Source organism: Strix aluco, chromosome 12 (genome assembly GCF_031877795.1).
Source record: "Strix aluco isolate bStrAlu1 chromosome 12, bStrAlu1.hap1, whole genome shotgun sequence".
Lineage (NCBI taxonomy): Eukaryota > Metazoa > Chordata > Aves > Strigiformes > Strigidae > Strix > Strix aluco.
This window is the reverse complement of record NC_133942.1, coordinates 13,985,690-14,005,447: the sequence shown is the minus strand read 5'-3', so window position 1 is coordinate 14,005,447 and position 19,758 is coordinate 13,985,690. Positions and strand designations below refer to the sequence as shown.

At 35.0% G+C, this 19,758-nt stretch overlaps 1 protein-coding gene across 10 annotated transcripts in view; it reads right to left on the bottom strand.

Annotated features, from left to right (window-relative positions):
- DENND4A (DENN domain containing 4A) overlaps positions 1-19,758 on the bottom strand; it is a 62,025-nt gene that overhangs the window by 15,016 nt on the left and 27,251 nt on the right. For 8 of the 10 annotated variants that reach the window (XR_012624937.1, XM_074838046.1, XM_074838044.1 and 5 more), the window contains exons 8-20: positions 19,446-19,512; positions 16,129-16,187; positions 15,332-15,497; positions 14,611-14,786; positions 12,645-12,745; positions 10,475-10,693; positions 10,083-10,228; positions 4,972-5,105; positions 3,944-4,079; positions 3,131-3,337; positions 2,899-3,027; positions 2,479-2,623; positions 266-382 (exon numbers count right to left, since the gene is read on the bottom strand). Coding sequence is in view for 9 of the 10 variants with exons in the window: in XM_074838046.1 (XP_074694147.1) it covers positions 266-382; positions 2,479-2,623; positions 2,899-3,027; positions 3,131-3,337; positions 3,944-4,079; positions 4,972-5,105; positions 10,083-10,228; positions 10,475-10,693; positions 12,645-12,745; positions 14,611-14,786; positions 15,332-15,497; positions 16,129-16,187; positions 19,446-19,512 (1,802 nt within the window). In the remaining variant the exon portion in view is untranslated. The remainder of the gene's footprint in view (positions 1-265; positions 383-2,478; positions 2,624-2,898; positions 3,028-3,130; positions 3,338-3,943; positions 4,080-4,971; positions 5,106-10,082; positions 10,229-10,474; positions 10,694-12,644; positions 12,746-14,610; positions 14,787-15,331; positions 15,498-16,128; positions 16,188-19,445; positions 19,513-19,758) is intronic. The other 2 variants (XM_074838048.1, XM_074838051.1) reach the window with 1 other exon arrangement.

Genomic DNA, 19,758 nt, shown 5'->3' with positions numbered 1-19,758 from the left:
AACATTAAGCTGTAATTATCATTAAGCCTTTATATTACCATTATCACTTATTTGAAACAGAGGAGGGAAAAAAGAACTGTAATTTTGAAAGTTAAACCATTAGACATCCAGAAAATTACATTTAGAGGAAAGAACTTAAGGCATGAGCGTAAACTGCCATTATCACATACATTCACTGTAAAAAATTGAGCTGTCCCACTTAGGGATTTCAGCAAAAGCTATTTATCCACAATGAACTAGATATCTGTATTCACAAGATACATACAAGAACTGGAGTCACTCTCTCTCTTGTCCTCTTTTTGTTCTTGTATATCTTGAAGAGAAGTTTTCCCTTGCCTGGCTTCTTTGAATGATGTGTTATTGCCAAAGTCTGAAACTCCCCCTATCATAACAGGACAATGACAGAAGACAGACAATTATGGTATTTAATAGCGTGACATTGTTAGACAGAATAAATTGAATATCCACAGCAATTCAAAGGCCTCTTATCAAGTACATTCCAATTAACAGTGAACATTTTACCACAAAAAAAGTGAGAAAAATGATTGGCTTACTTTTACAGTATAAACATTGAAGCGATGCTCTACAGGATGAAATTAAAGGGGTAAGTTGCAACATTTCTTTTTAAATACTGTACTAAAGCACTGCTTGTCTTTGATTCTGTTGCCTGGTTTATTTGATCAAATTGTCTCATCTTTTCAAGAACTCTAAGAGGCATCTAAACATGGTTTCATTTTAGCGTAGTATGTTTCTCAGAGTTAATGCATGTAATTCTCATGGTTTTATTCTAGAAAGTAAAAAAAATTGAAACAATGCAGCAGCAACCATGAGTTTGTTTGCAAAATATGATTAAAATAAAAATAATCAACGCCACCCAAAAACACCCCTGCAAATGTTCAAGCCAATATCTGGTCATTCTTAAGACAAAACACTGACTCAAGTGTAACTAATATAGTCTCATTGAGTGATTTAAAGAACTTAACACTAATATGGTTGTTCGTCCTCCAGGTTGTTACAAAGCATTAGCACCAAGATAAAGCAAATTAACAAAGCAGAATAAGTTTCTGTTCATTATAAATGTTAAGTGAGCACTTCAAGTCACACTCATTCTGTGTCCTTTGTCCAGGCCAACCTGGAGTCTCCAGCAGCCCCACAGCATCTTTAGTGGTTTTACTCTCCTGCAGTCTAGGAGATAACAGTAAGCACCTGTCCAGGATCAAGAGGCTACAACACAGCTGAAAGTCAGCTTCTTTCCCTCTTTTCCCTAAAGAGGCTGCACTGAATCTCTACAGAGAGGGTAAAGACCTTGTTGCTATTATAAAGATAAGAAAATATTCTGGAATTTATGAAGAAGTTTTTGGATTGCCTGAAGAGTCAGCAGGCATTCTAGCTATGTGCTTTCACGCAAAGAAATATCGAAAAAAATCAGATGATGTCAAAAGCAAATCCCATTAGTTATATAAATGACAGTTACTTAGTAAAGAACTAATTACACTTCCTTAGTTTACATGGTCTGAGTTGAGATCAACACTGCTAAGCTCTTATACAGTGCTTTGCACAGATAGGTTTAAAAAAAAAATCATTAATCAGGAAGGTCAGCTTCATGAAGAACAGGCAGAGATAAAATAAATTCGTTCAAGGTCATCTAGAAGACTAGTGACAGAGCCAGAAGTAGGACTGTAGTCTCCCGAGTCTAGAAGAAACACTTTAGCCATAAGGCCGTCATATCTATTCTGTTTGTCAGGGCAAAGACTTATTTGTACATATTTGGAATCACAGAATAGCCCTGGTTGGAAGGGACCTTGAAAGAGGATTCAAATAACCTTCATACATTTATGCATGTATATTGTAAAGGTCTTCCAAGGTCAGCTACAACTAAACTAACTATATTGCTGGTACTTTAAAATGTACTATCTTACCTTACTAAGTTACAAATACTGTGGGAAGTAGTACCTACAAAAATTACAAACTACAGGTGATCTCTAGCATAATATGGCCATTTGAATATCATGTAAATCTTTACTGGAAAGAAAACCAAAGTTTACAGCCTCAAATATTGTACTTACATTCTAGATAAAAATAAGTATGTTAATTTCAGTTGGTACGCAGAACCTGCAAACAGTACTACAAACTCAAGGACTAGTTCTAGTTGCCTCCTAACTCAGGTCAAAAAAGAGGGCAGAACAAAAAAGGTAAGGCTGGACAGAAGTTTCTGCCAGTTATGAGACTGGCTATTGCATGTAGGATAATTATCACCTAGATCTCAGGTTCATATTTTGTCTCCATGAAGAGCTGATACAATAAATAAAGAGCAGACTATTTTGGATTCAAATACAAAAAAAAGCTGTTTTTTAAAAATCATGCAAGAACTTATTTTTTTTCCTCTAAAATGGTTTTATCATCAAATTCACAACAAGAAAATTATTTCAAAAGCTTTCTATCAGCATGAAAATAAAGAAAAGGATGTGAATACTCTACCAGGAATGGCTGTATGTGAGGTGCTTGCTGGTAGCTTTTTCAATGCTTTTTTAAACTGTGCTATTCCTAAAACAACGTTTCGTATTTTCATCCATAGGAAGTAGCCACCTCGATTGCTTGAAGGCCAGGTACTTTCCAAAACGGCCTATTTTGGAAATATCAAAGTCAAATAAAGTAATCTTAAGAAACAGTCAGGTGTGAAATCATTAACTTAAATAAATTGGGTTACACTGACAGTTCTAAAGTAGACTTCTAAACCTACAAAAACAAAGACAACACAGTTATTCTGTCTTGTATTTCTTCCAGTTACTAGAAATGACAGAATTACATCTGAACTGCTCCCTTATTTTGCTTGCTTCTATTTGCCTGGATAGAATTGCCTTTTTTTTTTTTTTCCCTTCCTCTTTCAAAAATACTTACCTTATTGTAGTAGCCATAAGTAATGGCATTAGGGTCAACACCAGCTTTCTGCATTTCAAAAAGCACTCTCACTGCTAGCACAGGCTGACCATACTGTCCACATAGCTGCATGAGTACTCGGTAGCATACCTGAAAATACACAAGTTAGTATTGTGCTTCTATAGTCAAACACGTACTTCATTCAATAAAACCCATGGGGTATTTCTGGAATTCTGGGGTTGACTTATTTTACCTCATCAGGTGGATCTATTTTTTTGGTATGCATTTTTTGTAGAACGTCATATGCAGTTCTCAGAGCCCTGACTTTTGAATGGCACACTTTCACATACGCAGGAAGGCAGATAAACCAAAGACCATAGCAGTGACGCAACAAACATCTGGACCACATCTGCGGTATGGATGAGTACTTCTTAGCAATTTTATGTGCAGATTTGATTTCCTGTAAAGAATCATAAAGATTATTTGTGTATATTTACATACACATTACACAAGCCTGTATGTTAAAAACTGAACATGTATCATTATACCGACAGAAACAGCAACATTAATATGAACATAATAAAGTGGAAAAAGAAAATGAAAGCAGAATGATGCCAAAAACAATTTCTGTGCAATATTCCCCTCCTAGAAACTTGCATTTCTTTAAATTTATGTCTATTGTTTTTGGACTGCATTTTTTGTAAGAAACGTTTCAAAGTCAGAGCCCCTCTTAAAGCCCTGGACAGCGAAAAGCAATGAAAAAGTGGATGTGGAAGCCCAACAGTTAATGCTCAGGGAGAACAGCGTGAAGAATGTGGAAGGTATAGGGACAGCAGAGCAAATGACAGTCTGTGTACAGGGGCCCTGTGCAATACAGTGTAGGCAAGAAGCACAGGTAAACATCCAAAGAACAATTAGCATGGCTACCCCGCAGTCACTGTAGCAGTGAAGAACCGTTAGTTAGGCTGCAGCCGCTGCCAGTCAGTCTTTATGGCCAAATTCAAGACAAAGGCAGCAAGCTCTCACTTTCCGAAGCGCCTCATGCCACAAGAATACCTGCAAGTACCTGTTTAGTTCTTCTGAACATTGGCGATGGGCTGTTGGGACTACTGGCTTTTGAAGACAGTTTGTTATTTGGTGCTGTGAGAAATCCTTCAGGGCGCTCAAACAAATCCAGTCTTAATACTGGAAATCCATTGTAGCTGTAAAAGAAATGCGTCATTTCACTTCTGTAAGGCAGTTCTAAAGCAAACACATCGCATAATAGCAAATGAAATCAATTGCACAGTTGCACTAGAAGTTACACAGGAAATAGAAAACACAAAAGTAAACCTTTAAAGACACCATTGACAAAGTGGTTTACTAATCCATCTCCATGATTTCATAACCCTGCACAAACAGTCTCTTAACCTGCTATTTCTATGTAAGCAACTTAAATTGATAAATATATTTGCTTTCATAGCATTTTCTTTAATTAATGTGTCAAATGCATTAGTATTGATTCTAGTTAATAAAAAAAATAATCTGTGTGGCTTAGTCCCTACTGAGCTTCACATGACAGATGTTTATAAAAATCAATATGAACAATATCAAACTATCTAAAAGATTAAATTAGATTTTAAGATGTTTCTCAGAAGTAATAAGGAAACCAATAGACAGACTCATTTGACATAATTACTAAATTAGTAACACCAGTTTTCAGTGATTCTTTGAAATACTCTCTCTTTCCAAAGAGCATCTGCAGCTTGTATCGTTATCAGCAGTAGCAGTAGGCCAACAGACTGGGTCCATTAATTTCAATTTTAACCTTAAAAAGTGTCAACAGCTAGCACAACGTAATGTGAACATGCAGCCAGCTTTATTAAGTATTATTGCTTCTGTCTGTACACACACTCAAAATCATTAAAACTTGAAAAGAGCTGGCACAGTAGGCATTTTACACACACATTTTTACTTGAGCAACATAAAGGGACAATCTGTACAGATTTTACAGAAAAATCTGTACTTCGTGGCTATCACAAGAACCTAGAAACTAAACTCTACAAGGGCAGCTGTTAGGATTTGTGCTAGCATCTTGCTGTGTCCTCAGGTTACCTGTATTGTAGAGGGTGCTCTTCGCCATTTGGCAGATGAGGGATCTCAGGTGGTGTTATAAAAACTGTATGCTCACTTTTGTATGACTCATCCAGCTCTATAAGTCGTGTTTCCCCAGTTTTGTCCATGTCTACCTGGAGAAGTTATGTTAAAAGAAAAAGTAGTTACTAGTGTTATTGTATTTTCTGTTGTTACAGCTATAAGGTCAAGCAGGACAAAGTCTGTATTGGCAAAGGACTGCATCTTAAAAGTAAGGATGACTTGCAAAATTATGAGAATAATAAGTGTTGCATCCTTTTTGTAAACTTTACCCCAACACAACAATAATTGTTTAACAATATACTCTGAATTGACTGTTTTCAGGTAAATATTACAAGTAGTTATACAAAGAGGTTAATCTTTCTGGATACAACCATTTCTGGAACCATGTTTCCAACTGCAGCAGTAAGTTGAAATTTATTTTTAAACATGAAAATAAGACCTATTTTTTTCCTCTATTTTAACCACTGAAAACAATAACAAACTTAATCCAATTGTCTGAGATAAACAGAATCTACAAGCAATGCTATCTAGTAATTTCAGTCACTTACATAGTCATTAAGGTCATGACAGTTTGCAGACATTGCAGAAATAAATATGCATTGAAAGAGATAATGGAATAAAAATGTCTGACCTCACTAAATTAAAGGGGGACGGAAGTAACTTTTTATTTTCTCTAAGAAAACAGTAATTGAAAGGTGAAGGGTAGCTTCATGATTTTTTTCTCTTTCGGATAACTCAACAGTTGTATGTGTGAAGACAAAGCACATACTGCGTGGTCCTGTCCTCTCATAGCTAGGATAGAAATGCAGTTCATGGATAACAAAGGCAACTTGTAATAATACTATAATTAAGCATAAATTACAGCTGCACCTGTTTTGTTTTGAGCTTTGTAGCTGGCAATTTGACCATAAATCTTTATTTTGCTAGCCTGACTGTTGCAGAGAGGAGGATAGATTTGCACTCCCCAAATTAATGCCCCTAATTTAAAGACAGCAGCACAGACATATTCCAAGGCTCCAGGCAAATTTCAAAGCATCAAACTGCAGGATCAAGTGGGAGAAAACTGTCCAACAATTTCACTGAAAGAATTCTATTCCATTGCTGGAGACAAAAGTAAAGAACCATAGCAAAACTTGGCCACCCCAAACAAGGTTTTGGGAAACTATGAACTGTTTCCCTTTGAGAAAAAGAACAGACACGCCTTTAACTTACAAGCTTCCTACTGCTACTGCTCGCATTACAGAAACCACTAGGAACAGAGCAAATATAACATGGATTACATTCCACCCAAGAGCCTTTACTTGACATTTGTACTTGTATTTGTATTGTTTTGTCTCTGATTTTCTGTCACCAATTGTGTATCCTCCAATACCTCATAAGCGCTGCTTCTGCTTGTGGCATGAGACACGTCTCCATCTCAAAGAGTTGACGCTATCAAAAACTATTTACTTTGTAGTGCACAGACCATGCTTTTTATTCACATATGGATAGCCCCAGTGTTCAGCTCAAATACTGTCACAGTTTACATTTATAGCCGTTATTGAAATGGTTTAAATGGCAAACAAATTACAGCCAAATGGTACATTATTTCAAAGAAATGAATAAACAACCTGTGGAACCCAAGAATGCATGTTCTTCATGCCTTAAGAGTTTAGCAACAGAGAATTAATGAACAAAAAGAAGTATATTCCACAGTTCTCTCCCTCCAGTGAGGTGGAAATACATCAAATAGTTTCAGTAGAATTCTTGAATATTTAAAATTTGATAAACATACAAAGAGGTGTTCTTAATTACACATTTTACTGCATGAGACAGATGGAAAGTATTAGCAAATCGAACCAGCCAAGTAGCAAGAACATATGGCTCTTGAAAAGTAGGAATAAACGAAACCTTACTTAGTAATTTAAATACTTCTAAGGATGTAAAAACCCCACAGTTACAAGTTTCACCAGTGAAATACAATAAAGCCACTGGCTTAAATATTGAATTGAGATAATTTTTGAATTCCTGGAAAAATGAAAACATGAGAGACAATTACACTATATCTTTCAGTAGACAAAATGAGTAATCAATTACAATCTCTGCTGCTGCTGCCTAGGATAAAATAACATGTAGAATAGATTACTCTTCAGTTTAAACTATTCTTATAAATTATTTGAGGCAGGTCTTAGATTATATTTTATAGATAACTAATTTCACAGTACATAAAAATTGTCTCAACCCAGTGGCTTATAACTAACCATAAGAAAGTGTTGTATCATCTTTCAACCCATGACATCACTCTTTCACACATACCTTTTCAGGTACTGGTTCACCTAGTGAAAGACATTAATACATAAATAAATATTCACTTTAGTGGAATCATTCAAATCTCATATCTATCTGGTCAAAGTAGAGCATCTTGGCTAAAGCTCTAGTTCGTATAGCATTCCTTGGTATACTTCAATATTTTGACTTTGTATGTTACTGTTAAGCATACTATCAGAAATAAGAGAACTCAAGAAAGAGAAGCAGGAAAGAGAAGATGAGGCAGATATATCATCATTCAAAGAAATCCTACATGGGAACACACTCCCTCATGTCAGTGAAAAGCTAGTTTCACAAGCAATTCTAAAGCCATGACAAATCTTAAATGCATAGCAATTCCCATGCCTCAGTTTCCCCACAATTATCACTGGCATAGAAGTAGTTGTCCCATTAACAAAACTGAATGAAATCCTCACTGACAGAAATAGATCAGAGAAGTATAAATGTTTTCCATAAAATTTATTCTCATGGCACAGTCACGAGCATTTTCTTATAGTGGAAAGAAGCTGCCCACGGCCTCAACTAGCAAAATAACTATCACTATTAGAACAGATGAGTCTCTGCTTCAGCTGTACAAGTGGTTACTTAACCTTTTAGAAAAGGTGAAAGCTCCAACAGTTCCACAGATTATGTGCAGTCTCACAGTAGCATCAGCAACCTAAGTATTACTTTTTCAGAAGAATTGTTTGAATTCCCAGACAAGATAACGTTAGCTAGGGCATCAACTTCAGTGCCCTCATAAACCATTCTATAAAATGAAATATAACAGATAGAATTTGACACTTACATAGTCATTGCATTCTGAATAAAAATCCTATTTAACATTAGTCAGAGAACTAACCTGCAACACGATGGAAACTAAGTACTGCTCAACAGTGTTTAGACACTGGGGTATGTATATTCCATTTTTAAACACTAACTGGCATAGAACAAAGCAAGCACTACATGTTAAAGGCTTTTTAACTGAACTATAGGATAACTGAGTGAACATTACAGAAATGTTTGTAATTAAATCCATTTACAACCCACGCATACCTGCAACTCATGCTGTAGAACTGAGAAGCACACTTTTGAGAACTACTACTAATAAAATATTGAGACTAGCAAAAGCCATAGAGCATTAAATACCATTAGACCATGCTTTTTTATTTCTCTCAAACTTAACTGCTTTCAGATTTGTTTTCAAAACAACTCCTTTCAGCTCTTCTGCACTTTCATAGCAGAAATAGCCATAAATAGAAACTATAAATAGCAATTTTCATAGTCTTCAGTATTAATTCCTGTGGAACAAACAGCAGGTGACCTACTTTACAGGCAATCCTAGACAATTGTGCATTACTGAAACAGCGTCCCAGAACAGTATTACAGGTAGCCATTAAGATGACAAGTACATGTGTAATTTCTTATAATATTAATAAAAATTTCTTTCATGTTACAATAGAAGCAAAGAGGGATATAAGATTGTGGGTTTCACTTCAGTTCTTCTGAAAACAAAAACTAAAGTGAAAAAAATTCAAGCAGCCTCAAAACAGTTCTGTAGATCCTCTTTGGAAATACAGTGAGTTTTCAGAAGCTAATATACGTAAAATATACTGTTTAGAAAACTAGGTCTTCACAGTGCTCAACACTATACTAATGTGGACCTTTCTTATAAGTACCTTAGGATTTTTTAGAAATCTGAGTGATACTTCTACAAAAGACTAAAAGGGAAATCCACTTTGAACTGGGAAATCCAACACTTGGTGAGCTCCAGTCCAGCAGAAGTTCTAAGCTTGTTTCAAGAAAAACACCTATTGTGATCACGTTGCACTTTCACTCTCCTTGTCGCATAACCTTAACAATTGCCCTTCCTTCTCATTACAAAGGGGAGAATTAGCATAGCAGCAGATAGCAAGGTGTTCCTTTACTGCAACACAAACACAACAGTAAACAGAACCCACACAAAATGTCAACCTACCTTTGCAGCTTATACATGACACAACATAATAAATCTTGCTGGCTTTAAGAAACCTATACATTTCACATCCATCAATATTTGATAACAACGTCATTGCAAAATATTCTTATCCAAGAGAAGAGTATCAACATAAGCACTATATTTAAAATAGTTACATCAGCAAGCTGGTTTTGGGGAATTGGGGAAAGCAAGTGACAGCAGTATGAATGAAAGGAGAATTGACAGAGATTCATTTTAATTATTTACTTTCAGTACAAGCTTTCTAAAAATTCTCTAATAGTAACTAGAGAATTACTATTAGAAAGAATTGTTTTTAAGCACATTGTTTAAAAAAAGGTCAAAGAACCTTCTATTTATAATGATTAAAAAAATACTCAGACTGCCTTATATCTATTAGTGTGCTGCTCATCAACCCCATTCCTAAATGGGTGCATGAAGTATTACACAAGATATAAAAATGCTTGTAGTCTTATCTAAGGAATATAATTTTCTGATGAAGAAGCTCAAAGTTGCTACTTTACAGTCAGAATATTACACTTCCTACTAAGCTTGCATACATGTGAAAATTAGCACTTCTAATTTGTTCTTACAATATTATATTTACACTTTGAAGAATTTGAAGCAGAAAATGAAACAAAGCCCAACAAAAAAGGAAAATGGAAGGCTCCAGTGGCTAGAAAAAAGGAAGTAGAAGAAAAAAGAGAAATAAACTTGCACTTCAAATATATTCTTCTTGTACTATATCAGATAATGTAAATAATAACAGAAGTTAAAAAAACCTATATTCTTATGAAGACATGCTTACTTTATCTACGCAGTCATCAAAAAATGCAAGGCTTGCATCCTTATCACTAACAAAAGAACACTCTTCAATGAAGCGAATAAACATTTGAGTTTTGGTCATCAGTGTGTAGAACTTCTGATGTGAACGATCTCGACTTTTGAGGAAACCTACGAAATGAAATTAGAAGCATGTAAGAATGCCTAAAACAAAAAGCCCTCACCAAAAAGTCAGCATACATTCTACTACCGAGCAATAACCTTTCTGTAATCTTTCCCACTACTATGCAATTTCTTCTACACTTACATTTCTAACATCATTCACAACACTAACACTGCAACTATTTTTATTCTTTAAATAAGAGAGAATCGAAAATAAAAAATTAATATACATAAAACAAGTTTATGACTCTTCACCTTGTAGCTCAAAGAGAGAACTTGCATCTGTGGCTGTTTCAGAGGGTGCCTCTGTTATTGGCCTGAGATAAGACCTGTAACCTTTAAGTATTGAGGCCATGAAACACAGGAATGCTTCCTGGATCTCCAAATCTAACAGATGCAATTTCTTCCCAGAATTAAAATCATAGTCATTCATTGCTAATTCCATTAATGCATCTTCTCTTGGTCGCTGTTGCACTGTGAACAAAAACAATATTATAACGTTTCAGATCTTTTCTTTTTTTTTTTTTCAATATTGATAAAAAAAATTCTCTTTATCCTACTAGATTCACTGATTACTGAGCTCCATTAAATTTGGAACAGATTAAAATATATGCGATTAAACTCAATCATGGCATGCGACAATGGATTCAGCTTGACCTTATACAACTCATGTATCTCTGGATAATGCCAAAAGCAAGACACATTTACTTCTTCAGCACATTAGTTACTACAGCAACAGAGAGAACCAGTATGGACAGAGCTTAAAAAAAACCCTCAAAGAAAGCTGTTTATAAAAACATGTCAAATTTTATACAAGAGCTGATTAAAGAAGCATATTTTAGGGACAAATACATAGATGGGATGTGTGTTACTTTTTTTTTTTTTTACAGTGCCTTTCATTTCAAAGTATTCCCAAAAAGTGGAAGATACATATTAAGTATCTATACACTCAGAAAAATACCACTCAGATACAAAGTGAAGCCATCAAAACACAACACAATGCAAAACACTGGTACAGAGAGAAAGCAAGCATTTTTTTAAAAAGATCTAGCAAAATCCCTATTCTTAAAGTAGATACTTGTATCAACATTTTAAAGCCATCAGAACTCTAGCTAAGACTTCACTGCTACACACACAAAGTATGGTAATATTCTAATGATGTCTCAAGTGAAAGGATGGTTTCATTACTGTCCTTCCACATAATATAATTATAGTCAACCTCATATTGATACCATGTTAAATTCCTATTATAGAGTAAATTGTTTAAAGATCAGCACCACTATTTTTATAGAGTATAGAGAACATAAGGTTTAAGAATTTTTCTAAAGAAATCCTCACAGTAATACACATCAAAATTTTGAAGCAACAGACAATTTTTATCACCTACACACATTTTCTTGTGCAGCACACACACTTCAAGTTTACCTTCTATACATTTTAACTGGGACACGATTAAATTCTAGTGACCTCAATAGCCAAGAAGGTGTAAACAGCCTTTAAAAAAAGCGCCCTAAATTACAAAGATCTCATGCAATATGCTTTCCAGGTATGTATTTCTCAAACATGCAGTGTTGATCAATCCCATCCTTTTCATACTCTGATTTAAGTCTTAACCACTTGCTGTCTCTGCCACAGCAACTTGATTTTACAATTGTGTTACTGCTCCTTAAGGCTCCCTCCAATGTCTATGGAAAACATTTTCTAAGCAGACAGGTAATGTCAGAGTGCTGATGGACTTCCTTCCCCCTTCACAAACCCTATTAGCTATGACACCCAAGCACATCAGCTGGCCTGGACTACATTTATATTTCCAAATGTTTTGTTTTAAAGAATTTCACTAAACATCATCCCTATTCATATCCCTGCTTTCTCACATCAAGGTTCAATATACCTTGCTCTGCAATATTTGAAGATTCTATCAACAACCAACTTTTTCTTAGAAGCGTCCTGTAATTGTGCTATACATTTTAAACCCCAATGTTTATAAAACATTTGTTATTTCCATCTTAAAATTTTAAGATAAAGTACTGTCAGCTTGAGTGTCAAAGTTATCTCAATTGTCAAGACTTGAGCAGGCTTTGAAGACAAAACAACGGTCTTTATTAGGTCCTGGCCTACTCTTTGCTTTACTATTTCCTTCTCATAAAAGCTCTGCACTTTTTTTGGTACAAGGGTAAGATCAAGCACCTCCTTTATACATACATACATACATACATATATATATATATAAAAGTCTCTTCCACCCTAGAAGCCCCTACATGGGTTCTAATCTCTGGACTTAAAAGCACAGATTTTCCTGCTCTGTACAAAAACATCATGTTTAGTGTTAACGGGTGACTCCAGAACATATTTAATTAGCTATATTTATCTGTTAATATGGCACACTATATCCAGTGTAAATCTTACTATGAACTTTCCCACTCACATTCTGCCAGTTGCTGATATAAATTACTTAAAGTGTTCATCAGATTTTTACACGGTTTCTTTGGTAAGATCTTCCATGCAATAGCTTTCTTATCTCCAGTTCTGGAAGGGGAAAAAAAAAAGTATGAGTATACGCTGGAATATGTGTGTGTATAGCACTGTATTCAAAGAATTTTTTCTATCCCACCAGAGAAATGGGAGAACAGTGAAGTGTATTGAACAATTTGCTCCATTAAAACAGAAATGAGAAGGACTGAAACCAAACCAAAGTCAAACTTGATTTACTATGTGGAGATTTGATCACAGACATCCAAACCAATGCCCCATATTTCAGGATGATGACTATGCAGCCAGTCTTTAGCACTGAAATGAATCCACTTAGAACTCAGGAAAGATGGATTAATAGTATTAAGCACCTACCATTGCACAAGCAGCCACCACACATGCTGTGTTCTGAGCTGTAATTACTTAAACTAGAATGGAGATAATGACCAGAACGCTCATAGTAACCTGAAATCAATTTGATAACTACTTTGTGTTTAATGCATATAGATTTGGATTTAACTATATTATCATGATGAAAAAAAGTTACAACGTTCTTTGTCAACAGAGGGCACCAGCAAACCTCAAGAACCAATCATTCAAAGTTGCAAAAACTGTAAACATTTGTTTTGACACTTTTTTCCATACGATGAAACTGAATTAATCTGTTCTAAGAAAATGCATAGAAAAACAGCTAACTGTAGAATGAAAACAGAAATAACTGGAAATAAATTATTTTCCATTAATATGTAGCTAATTAGACAAATACCAAAAGAAAAGCACAAACATGTCCCTGTTAACCAAAAAGTAACAAACCCAAACCTGAAGTTATCGCAGCCTAATTTGAACTAGCTTCTAAAAACTTCAGAGCAGAATTGCTGTACAACTTGGTATCAGCATAAAATGCTTAACAAAACCTTCTATTTACAAATACTTATATGAAACCTTCTCTAAATCCACACACAGCTACTGAAGCAAAATAAACTCACAAATAAGAAAATTTAGGAAGAAAAAAGTTTGTTAGGCACAGTAATGCTGAAAAACTGGTACCAACAGGAGGATGATACCAACAGGAGGATGATGACCAAAGACTTTGAGAAGTTACATGAAGTATATACTGAGTATATTAAACACTATACTGAAATAAAAGTTTAGTTCTGAAATACAGTTTTGTTTAATTTTGTGTGTTTTAGAATCTGGAATTAGAAGCCTTACCCTCTTGTCTATTTTCGTACCACATCATCACAAGGAAATAATTTTTTGGTTTGAATATCATAACATGGATTGTTTCCCAGTGATTTTAACAGTGCACAGTTGTCCCTTACTAGTATTTCAGATACTAGGTAGTATGACAGAAAAGTGTAGTACACTGTAGAGTTTGGAAGGAGAAATACTATAATACTGTTATTTCAGTTTGTTAATGATGGCATGATCCTAAGTCTTAATGAAGACTCTCTCATCCATGAAAGTTCACATCTCTAATTCTCAACATGAAGTTCCTATACTTCATACTGATATGGAGTATGATTTAATTGTTATAATTTTCAAGCAGATGCCCCTGTGAAGGTACTAGAATTTCTTCAACACCACGGAAGCTGATCATGAAAAACGAAAATGACTATTCTCCTCCAGGGACAATGAAGTGAGACACAATATGGTTAATCCAGGAAATGTGCCAGCGTGTGCAATAAGATTTTAATGTAATAGAATAAAAGGCAATAATGTTCCATGAGGATTGCACCTCCACTCTGCTGTGCTGAACACGAGATAAAATTTCTGGCATGCTCATTTCAAGAAGATGTATTAGGAAGTTCAGAGGTTTAAAACAAACAAAACTCCCCAAAGTTTTGCCAAAAAGCCAGTTTTTGCCTTTGAAAACAGGAAGCAAAAAAACATGGGAAAAAAAGTTGTTAATAAATACTTACTGAGAAATTGTATTGGTATCTAGGTCAACACAGCTAACGTCTGGTGGAGGGTCATAGAGATCAAAGTATCTTGAATCAATTCCCACTATGAATGGGCACGGTGCACTTAACACATCTGCCAGTGCCAAGGGACAGAGAGGAATATATGGGCAAGGCCAGTGGAAGGGAAATATCATCTTAGAGAGACAAAAACATAGGTTAAACATGTATAATAGTATAGTCTATGCAAGTATAAACCACACTTCACTAACTGCCACTTCAAAATTATTTAACGTGGCAGATAATTACTACTGAAAATCTAGATGCAGATTATTAAATGAAAAATGCACTCATTTCTCTAAAATTCAATGTGTTTAATTTGTAGGAAAAAGCCTCTTCAATGCTTAGTGAAGACAGGCAGAAAAATAACATGCATTTAAAATTCTTCTGCAAGAGAGAACGCAGTGCTATTCGAGAAAATCAGGAACTCGTATTTAGTGCATCGTGATGACCAAACAACATGCTTATTTACAATATTTACACACAAAGAACCAACAACAGTTACTCTTCTCTTCTGTCTTTGTGGGATATCATTAGCAACATAAACTTTTCTCTCTAATGATCTTTATTTTTATTCTTAAGTAACCTTTAGGCCTAAAAGCTCTACTGCTAATTTTAGATTTTATCTAAAAACCATTCTTTTCTCCACTTACATGTGTATGATTAAAAGAATGTTACTTACAGAGACTAATGCCTCTGTCACACTAGTAAGGACAGAAGGTCGCAATGAATGGATGAGAATTTTATGTTCCGTCACAGCAAATACAAGTAGAGTTACTGCATTTTCAGGTCCTAAATTCTGAAGTAGTGTAGAAAACTTGCCTCCACTGTTACAGAATATAAACACACTGGTGAGTTACAAGGGACCATAAAAAAAAAAAAAAGAAATGTTCAATAACAGAATGGGAAACAAGGCATTAAAGTAGGATTTTACAAACTTAAATCTGCAAATCTTTCTTTTAAAGAGATTGCAAGGCAGATTACTTGGTAACTTCACTGTTTAGTGAAGAATGGTTACTTTCCAATAGTAACCATGATTCCTTGAGACTCTTCAATCAGTCTAGACTATTTTCAGGACACATGCATGATGATTTTTCTTTTTGAGATGCAATTTACAAGCAGAAAACATACATTGCTTTAATCAGTCTCCTGCACAGAGACATGACATTTAAGACAGTTACAGAACTCCTTCAGTTACCTTGCGATACAAAAGCTGCGCTACCTTGGAAGCCAGGTACCAACTCCTAAAAAGGGGATCTAACAGTCTGTATTCTGCTTCAAGAACCACTAAAATTATTTGAAAACACAGATATTGTTCATTGTCAGGTCTAATCACATAAATAAACTTCAGATACACTAGCTCCAAAAGGCACCAGACTAGGTAATTAACTTGTACAATTACAACACAAAGTACCAAATCTTTTCCACAATGTAAGTCAGAATATGTTTCACAATTAAACAGAAAATACTGCTACTTGCCTCAGTGGAAGGGGTGATGACACAGGTTGGCTAAGAATCAGGTTATCATGTGGAGATAGCTGGAAGATTTTAAAATACATTCTTTTTATTCTGAACTTTGGAAATATTTATTAGAAATTACACAACTATAGCAAAGAACATCTAAAAACAAAATTTAAACTAAGCCAAACCATCTATATCCCAGTTGTGCAGCACTGTTAAGAAGCAGCGTGCAGCACTGTTCATTGGTATCTTTTAGTAAAAACCAGGCAAAGCACACTCTTCCTTTCTTAGTCAGAATTGAATACATTGCATATTCATAAAGAGGAATTTAAACTAGCTAATACTACAAAAATTGAATATATTAACTGCTGAAAAATTAAACCTTCTGTATTTTAAGGGAAGTGAAGATCCATAGTTCAAACACAGCTTTCAAGGGCTGGGGGGAGATTCTTTTTGGATTTAGGGGCAAATAGATGGACAAAAATTCGTGAAAGGGAAAGATGGCAGGTCATAATATAAAGTAATACTTTCTTCAGAAGATATGGGAATTAGGCTTTTAGCTGGTAGAAACGGCTCAGCTCATCTTAGATAGAATCTTTAAAATTTGCATTAGTTGAAGATGCAAGACAAAGATCTTATTAATTCACATTTCTTTCTTACAGTGATGTGACATCAAGAGAAATCATTCATATATTCAGCATGAATAGTACTCAAATGAGTACAAGAATACAGATATACAATCAATTTATCAAAGGTCAGCTGATGTTTTCAGCCATAGTAATCCAAGGTAACAAGATACCAGTTTGCTTAATCCTCCCTGCTAAGTGCTCACACATTTTCTATCTATCATACAAAACCACACATACCAGTTGCAGTAGTAATTCAGTAAGTCACAGCAACTTGTACAACTAAGGTGCGAGTTCCAACCACTTTTAGTAAAATTTCCTATCTGAGTATGTTTCACCTTAGACCCCACTGCAGTCAGAAGATCAGATGAATTAAAAATACAAATGCTGAAGCACTAAGTCACCTAACACTGCTCCTGGACAGACACACAAAATGTATGACATCAACAAGAGTCTCTGCAATTCTGCTTCCTTGCATATTGTACATCACAGAGCTTTTGAAGGCTGATGTTACATTTAGCTTCAGTGACAAATGAGGATGGCCACACCACTCTACATGCTACATTTGTCTTCAAGTAAGTCACCCTGTGACAACCACCACCATTACCTTGTTCGATGAAAGAACTCAGAGACCCCTATTTTTCAGCCTGAGGTAACCTTCATAAACTACCCTCAGAAAGGAAGCATCAGTCTAATATCCCATGACTTTTGTGTTTCAGCAAAAGTAGATAAACAAAATCAAGCATCTATTCAAAGTGCATGTCTCCTTTCAGCAGAAGGGGCACTTACTGCTGCCATTCTTCAGAGGGAGAAATATATTACTCAACACACTCCTGAAGTCTGCAGGTTGTGAAAACATCATTAGAACAGGAACATCTGTGTCATAAGGGGATGTCACACATGGAGAACAGAGTCTAGCAGACTTCAGATCAGAAACAACCTATCAACAATAGCACTCGGGAACATTCCTGAGTATTTCACTAATGGCTATAAATTCTTTGAAACTTAAGTCAGACACATGTCATGTTCTCTCTCACTTGTAACAGACACCAAGAAGGATCTAAGAATGGGTTACACATCCAGACTGGCATACATGTAGTTATTAAAATATATCAGGTCTCATTTTCAGAAAGCATATAGGCATTTACAAGGCATTCTACAGCAACACATATTCAGAAGGATTTGCTATACTAATTATTTAGCAAAAGACTACCATGTTTTTTACATTAACAAGCTTCAGAGAGAAATTACTATTTCTTCAATGAAATGGAATCCTAAAAGCTTGTAATTTTCAAGAATACAGACACTTCCCACACTATTTTTGGGAAAGCATCTTAGATACAATCACCTGTGATTTTATTCAGTGCAGTATCAAACAACTCAAAAGTCCCTGAAAGCAGCTGGAAGGAAGTACTTGCTCACAGACCTCAGCTACCACTGCCTACTTCAAAAGCAGCATGTTCTCCATCTGTACTTTGACAGAGTTCCCTAAAAATTCAGACTAGAACACTTAAATGCTTTTCTCTAAACTCACTTATAGTTCTCTGTAAATGTGTGTTTAGTGTTCCCTAGCACAAATATTTCATTGAATGTGAATACAAAAAATCCCAAGATGTAAAAACACTGGGTTTTGACTTGAACTTTAAAATCATAATAAAAGTGACAGAAGCATCAGATACAGTTTCAGTATAAGTGTTCTTCAACCCCTTTTCAGAAACAGTAATAAATGTCACTTCTTTAGATATCCAAGTACTCTATATTGAATACATTCTGTAAAGACATAACCCAAGATTGCATTTACTCTGAAAGACTTCACCAGCATAAGGGCTACTACATTAAGACTGAAAACTGCACAGGGCTTTCCATATTTTATTTCATACAAGCGTAACAGAGAGTAACATCATTTTGTAACAATTTGTTCAAAATCACAGGATTGGTATAACAACTACAAGCAGAATAGAGTTGACTTTTCTCAGCAATAAAATTTTAACATGTCTCTGCCGGTTTTGCCTCTTAGGAGAAAAAAAAAAATATGAAGATTTAATGACGCTTCACTTAAGAAGTCTTTGAGATAGGGATTTCCTCTCTCCTACCAACAGTGACATCGGTGAAATTTCAAATAATAGGTAACCTAATTCTAGCAATTATACCATTTCACTCACACACAGTAAAATATGGTAGGTCTTGCAGGTAGGCTAGAATAAGGGTCATATTTGATAGAGAGTGCCTCTGTTGAACGTGTGTGGCTCCTGCAGTTTTCAGTAAGAGCTATCCATTATGTAGAGGACAGCAAAAAGCCCTTCGGGAAAATGGGTAATCGTGAATATATGCTTCACATCTGGTTTTAATTTTATTTATTTACTTTACACTCAACCTTCATACAGTAGCAAGAAGAAAACAGTTCAAATGCTATTGCAAAAGTCAAACCAGATGCTGATTTTGAGTAGTTTTTCATTAATTCTCATTTACTCTGAAAAAAAAAGTTCTAAGCTCACTAAACAGTTTCTTATAATATCTCATTAAAGTCCTTAACTAAACTGGAAACAGAACAGTGAGAAATCTGTATAAATTAAGTGTATGAATTTAGGAAAAGAATCCTACACAAAAAATAATTTGAACATAAAAATTACATTTTCCATTTACTAAACTATTCAACAGCTATTTTGTCTTCACTTAAGACATAGCTATTAAGAAGAAATTTACACTTACCTGAACTAGAATTCTTGGCCTCTGAGGGGATGGAAAAGGAACTTTATGCATGAAATGGGAAATGTGTCTAGAGGAAGAGAAAAATACTGATTTAGTAGAAATAAGCTTAAATTGCCTTACCTGAAGACAAAATTATTGCCAGTAAGAGAAATTATATAAAAATGGCACATACTTATTCAGAAGATAGAGAGCAAAAAAAACCCAGCACCCAAACCCTACAGGGATATTTTGACCTTCAAAACCTATTTTTCTACTAGTGACAACCAAAATGGCAGGCTAGATTATCTTTCAGACTACAAGCTTGGTTTGTGAG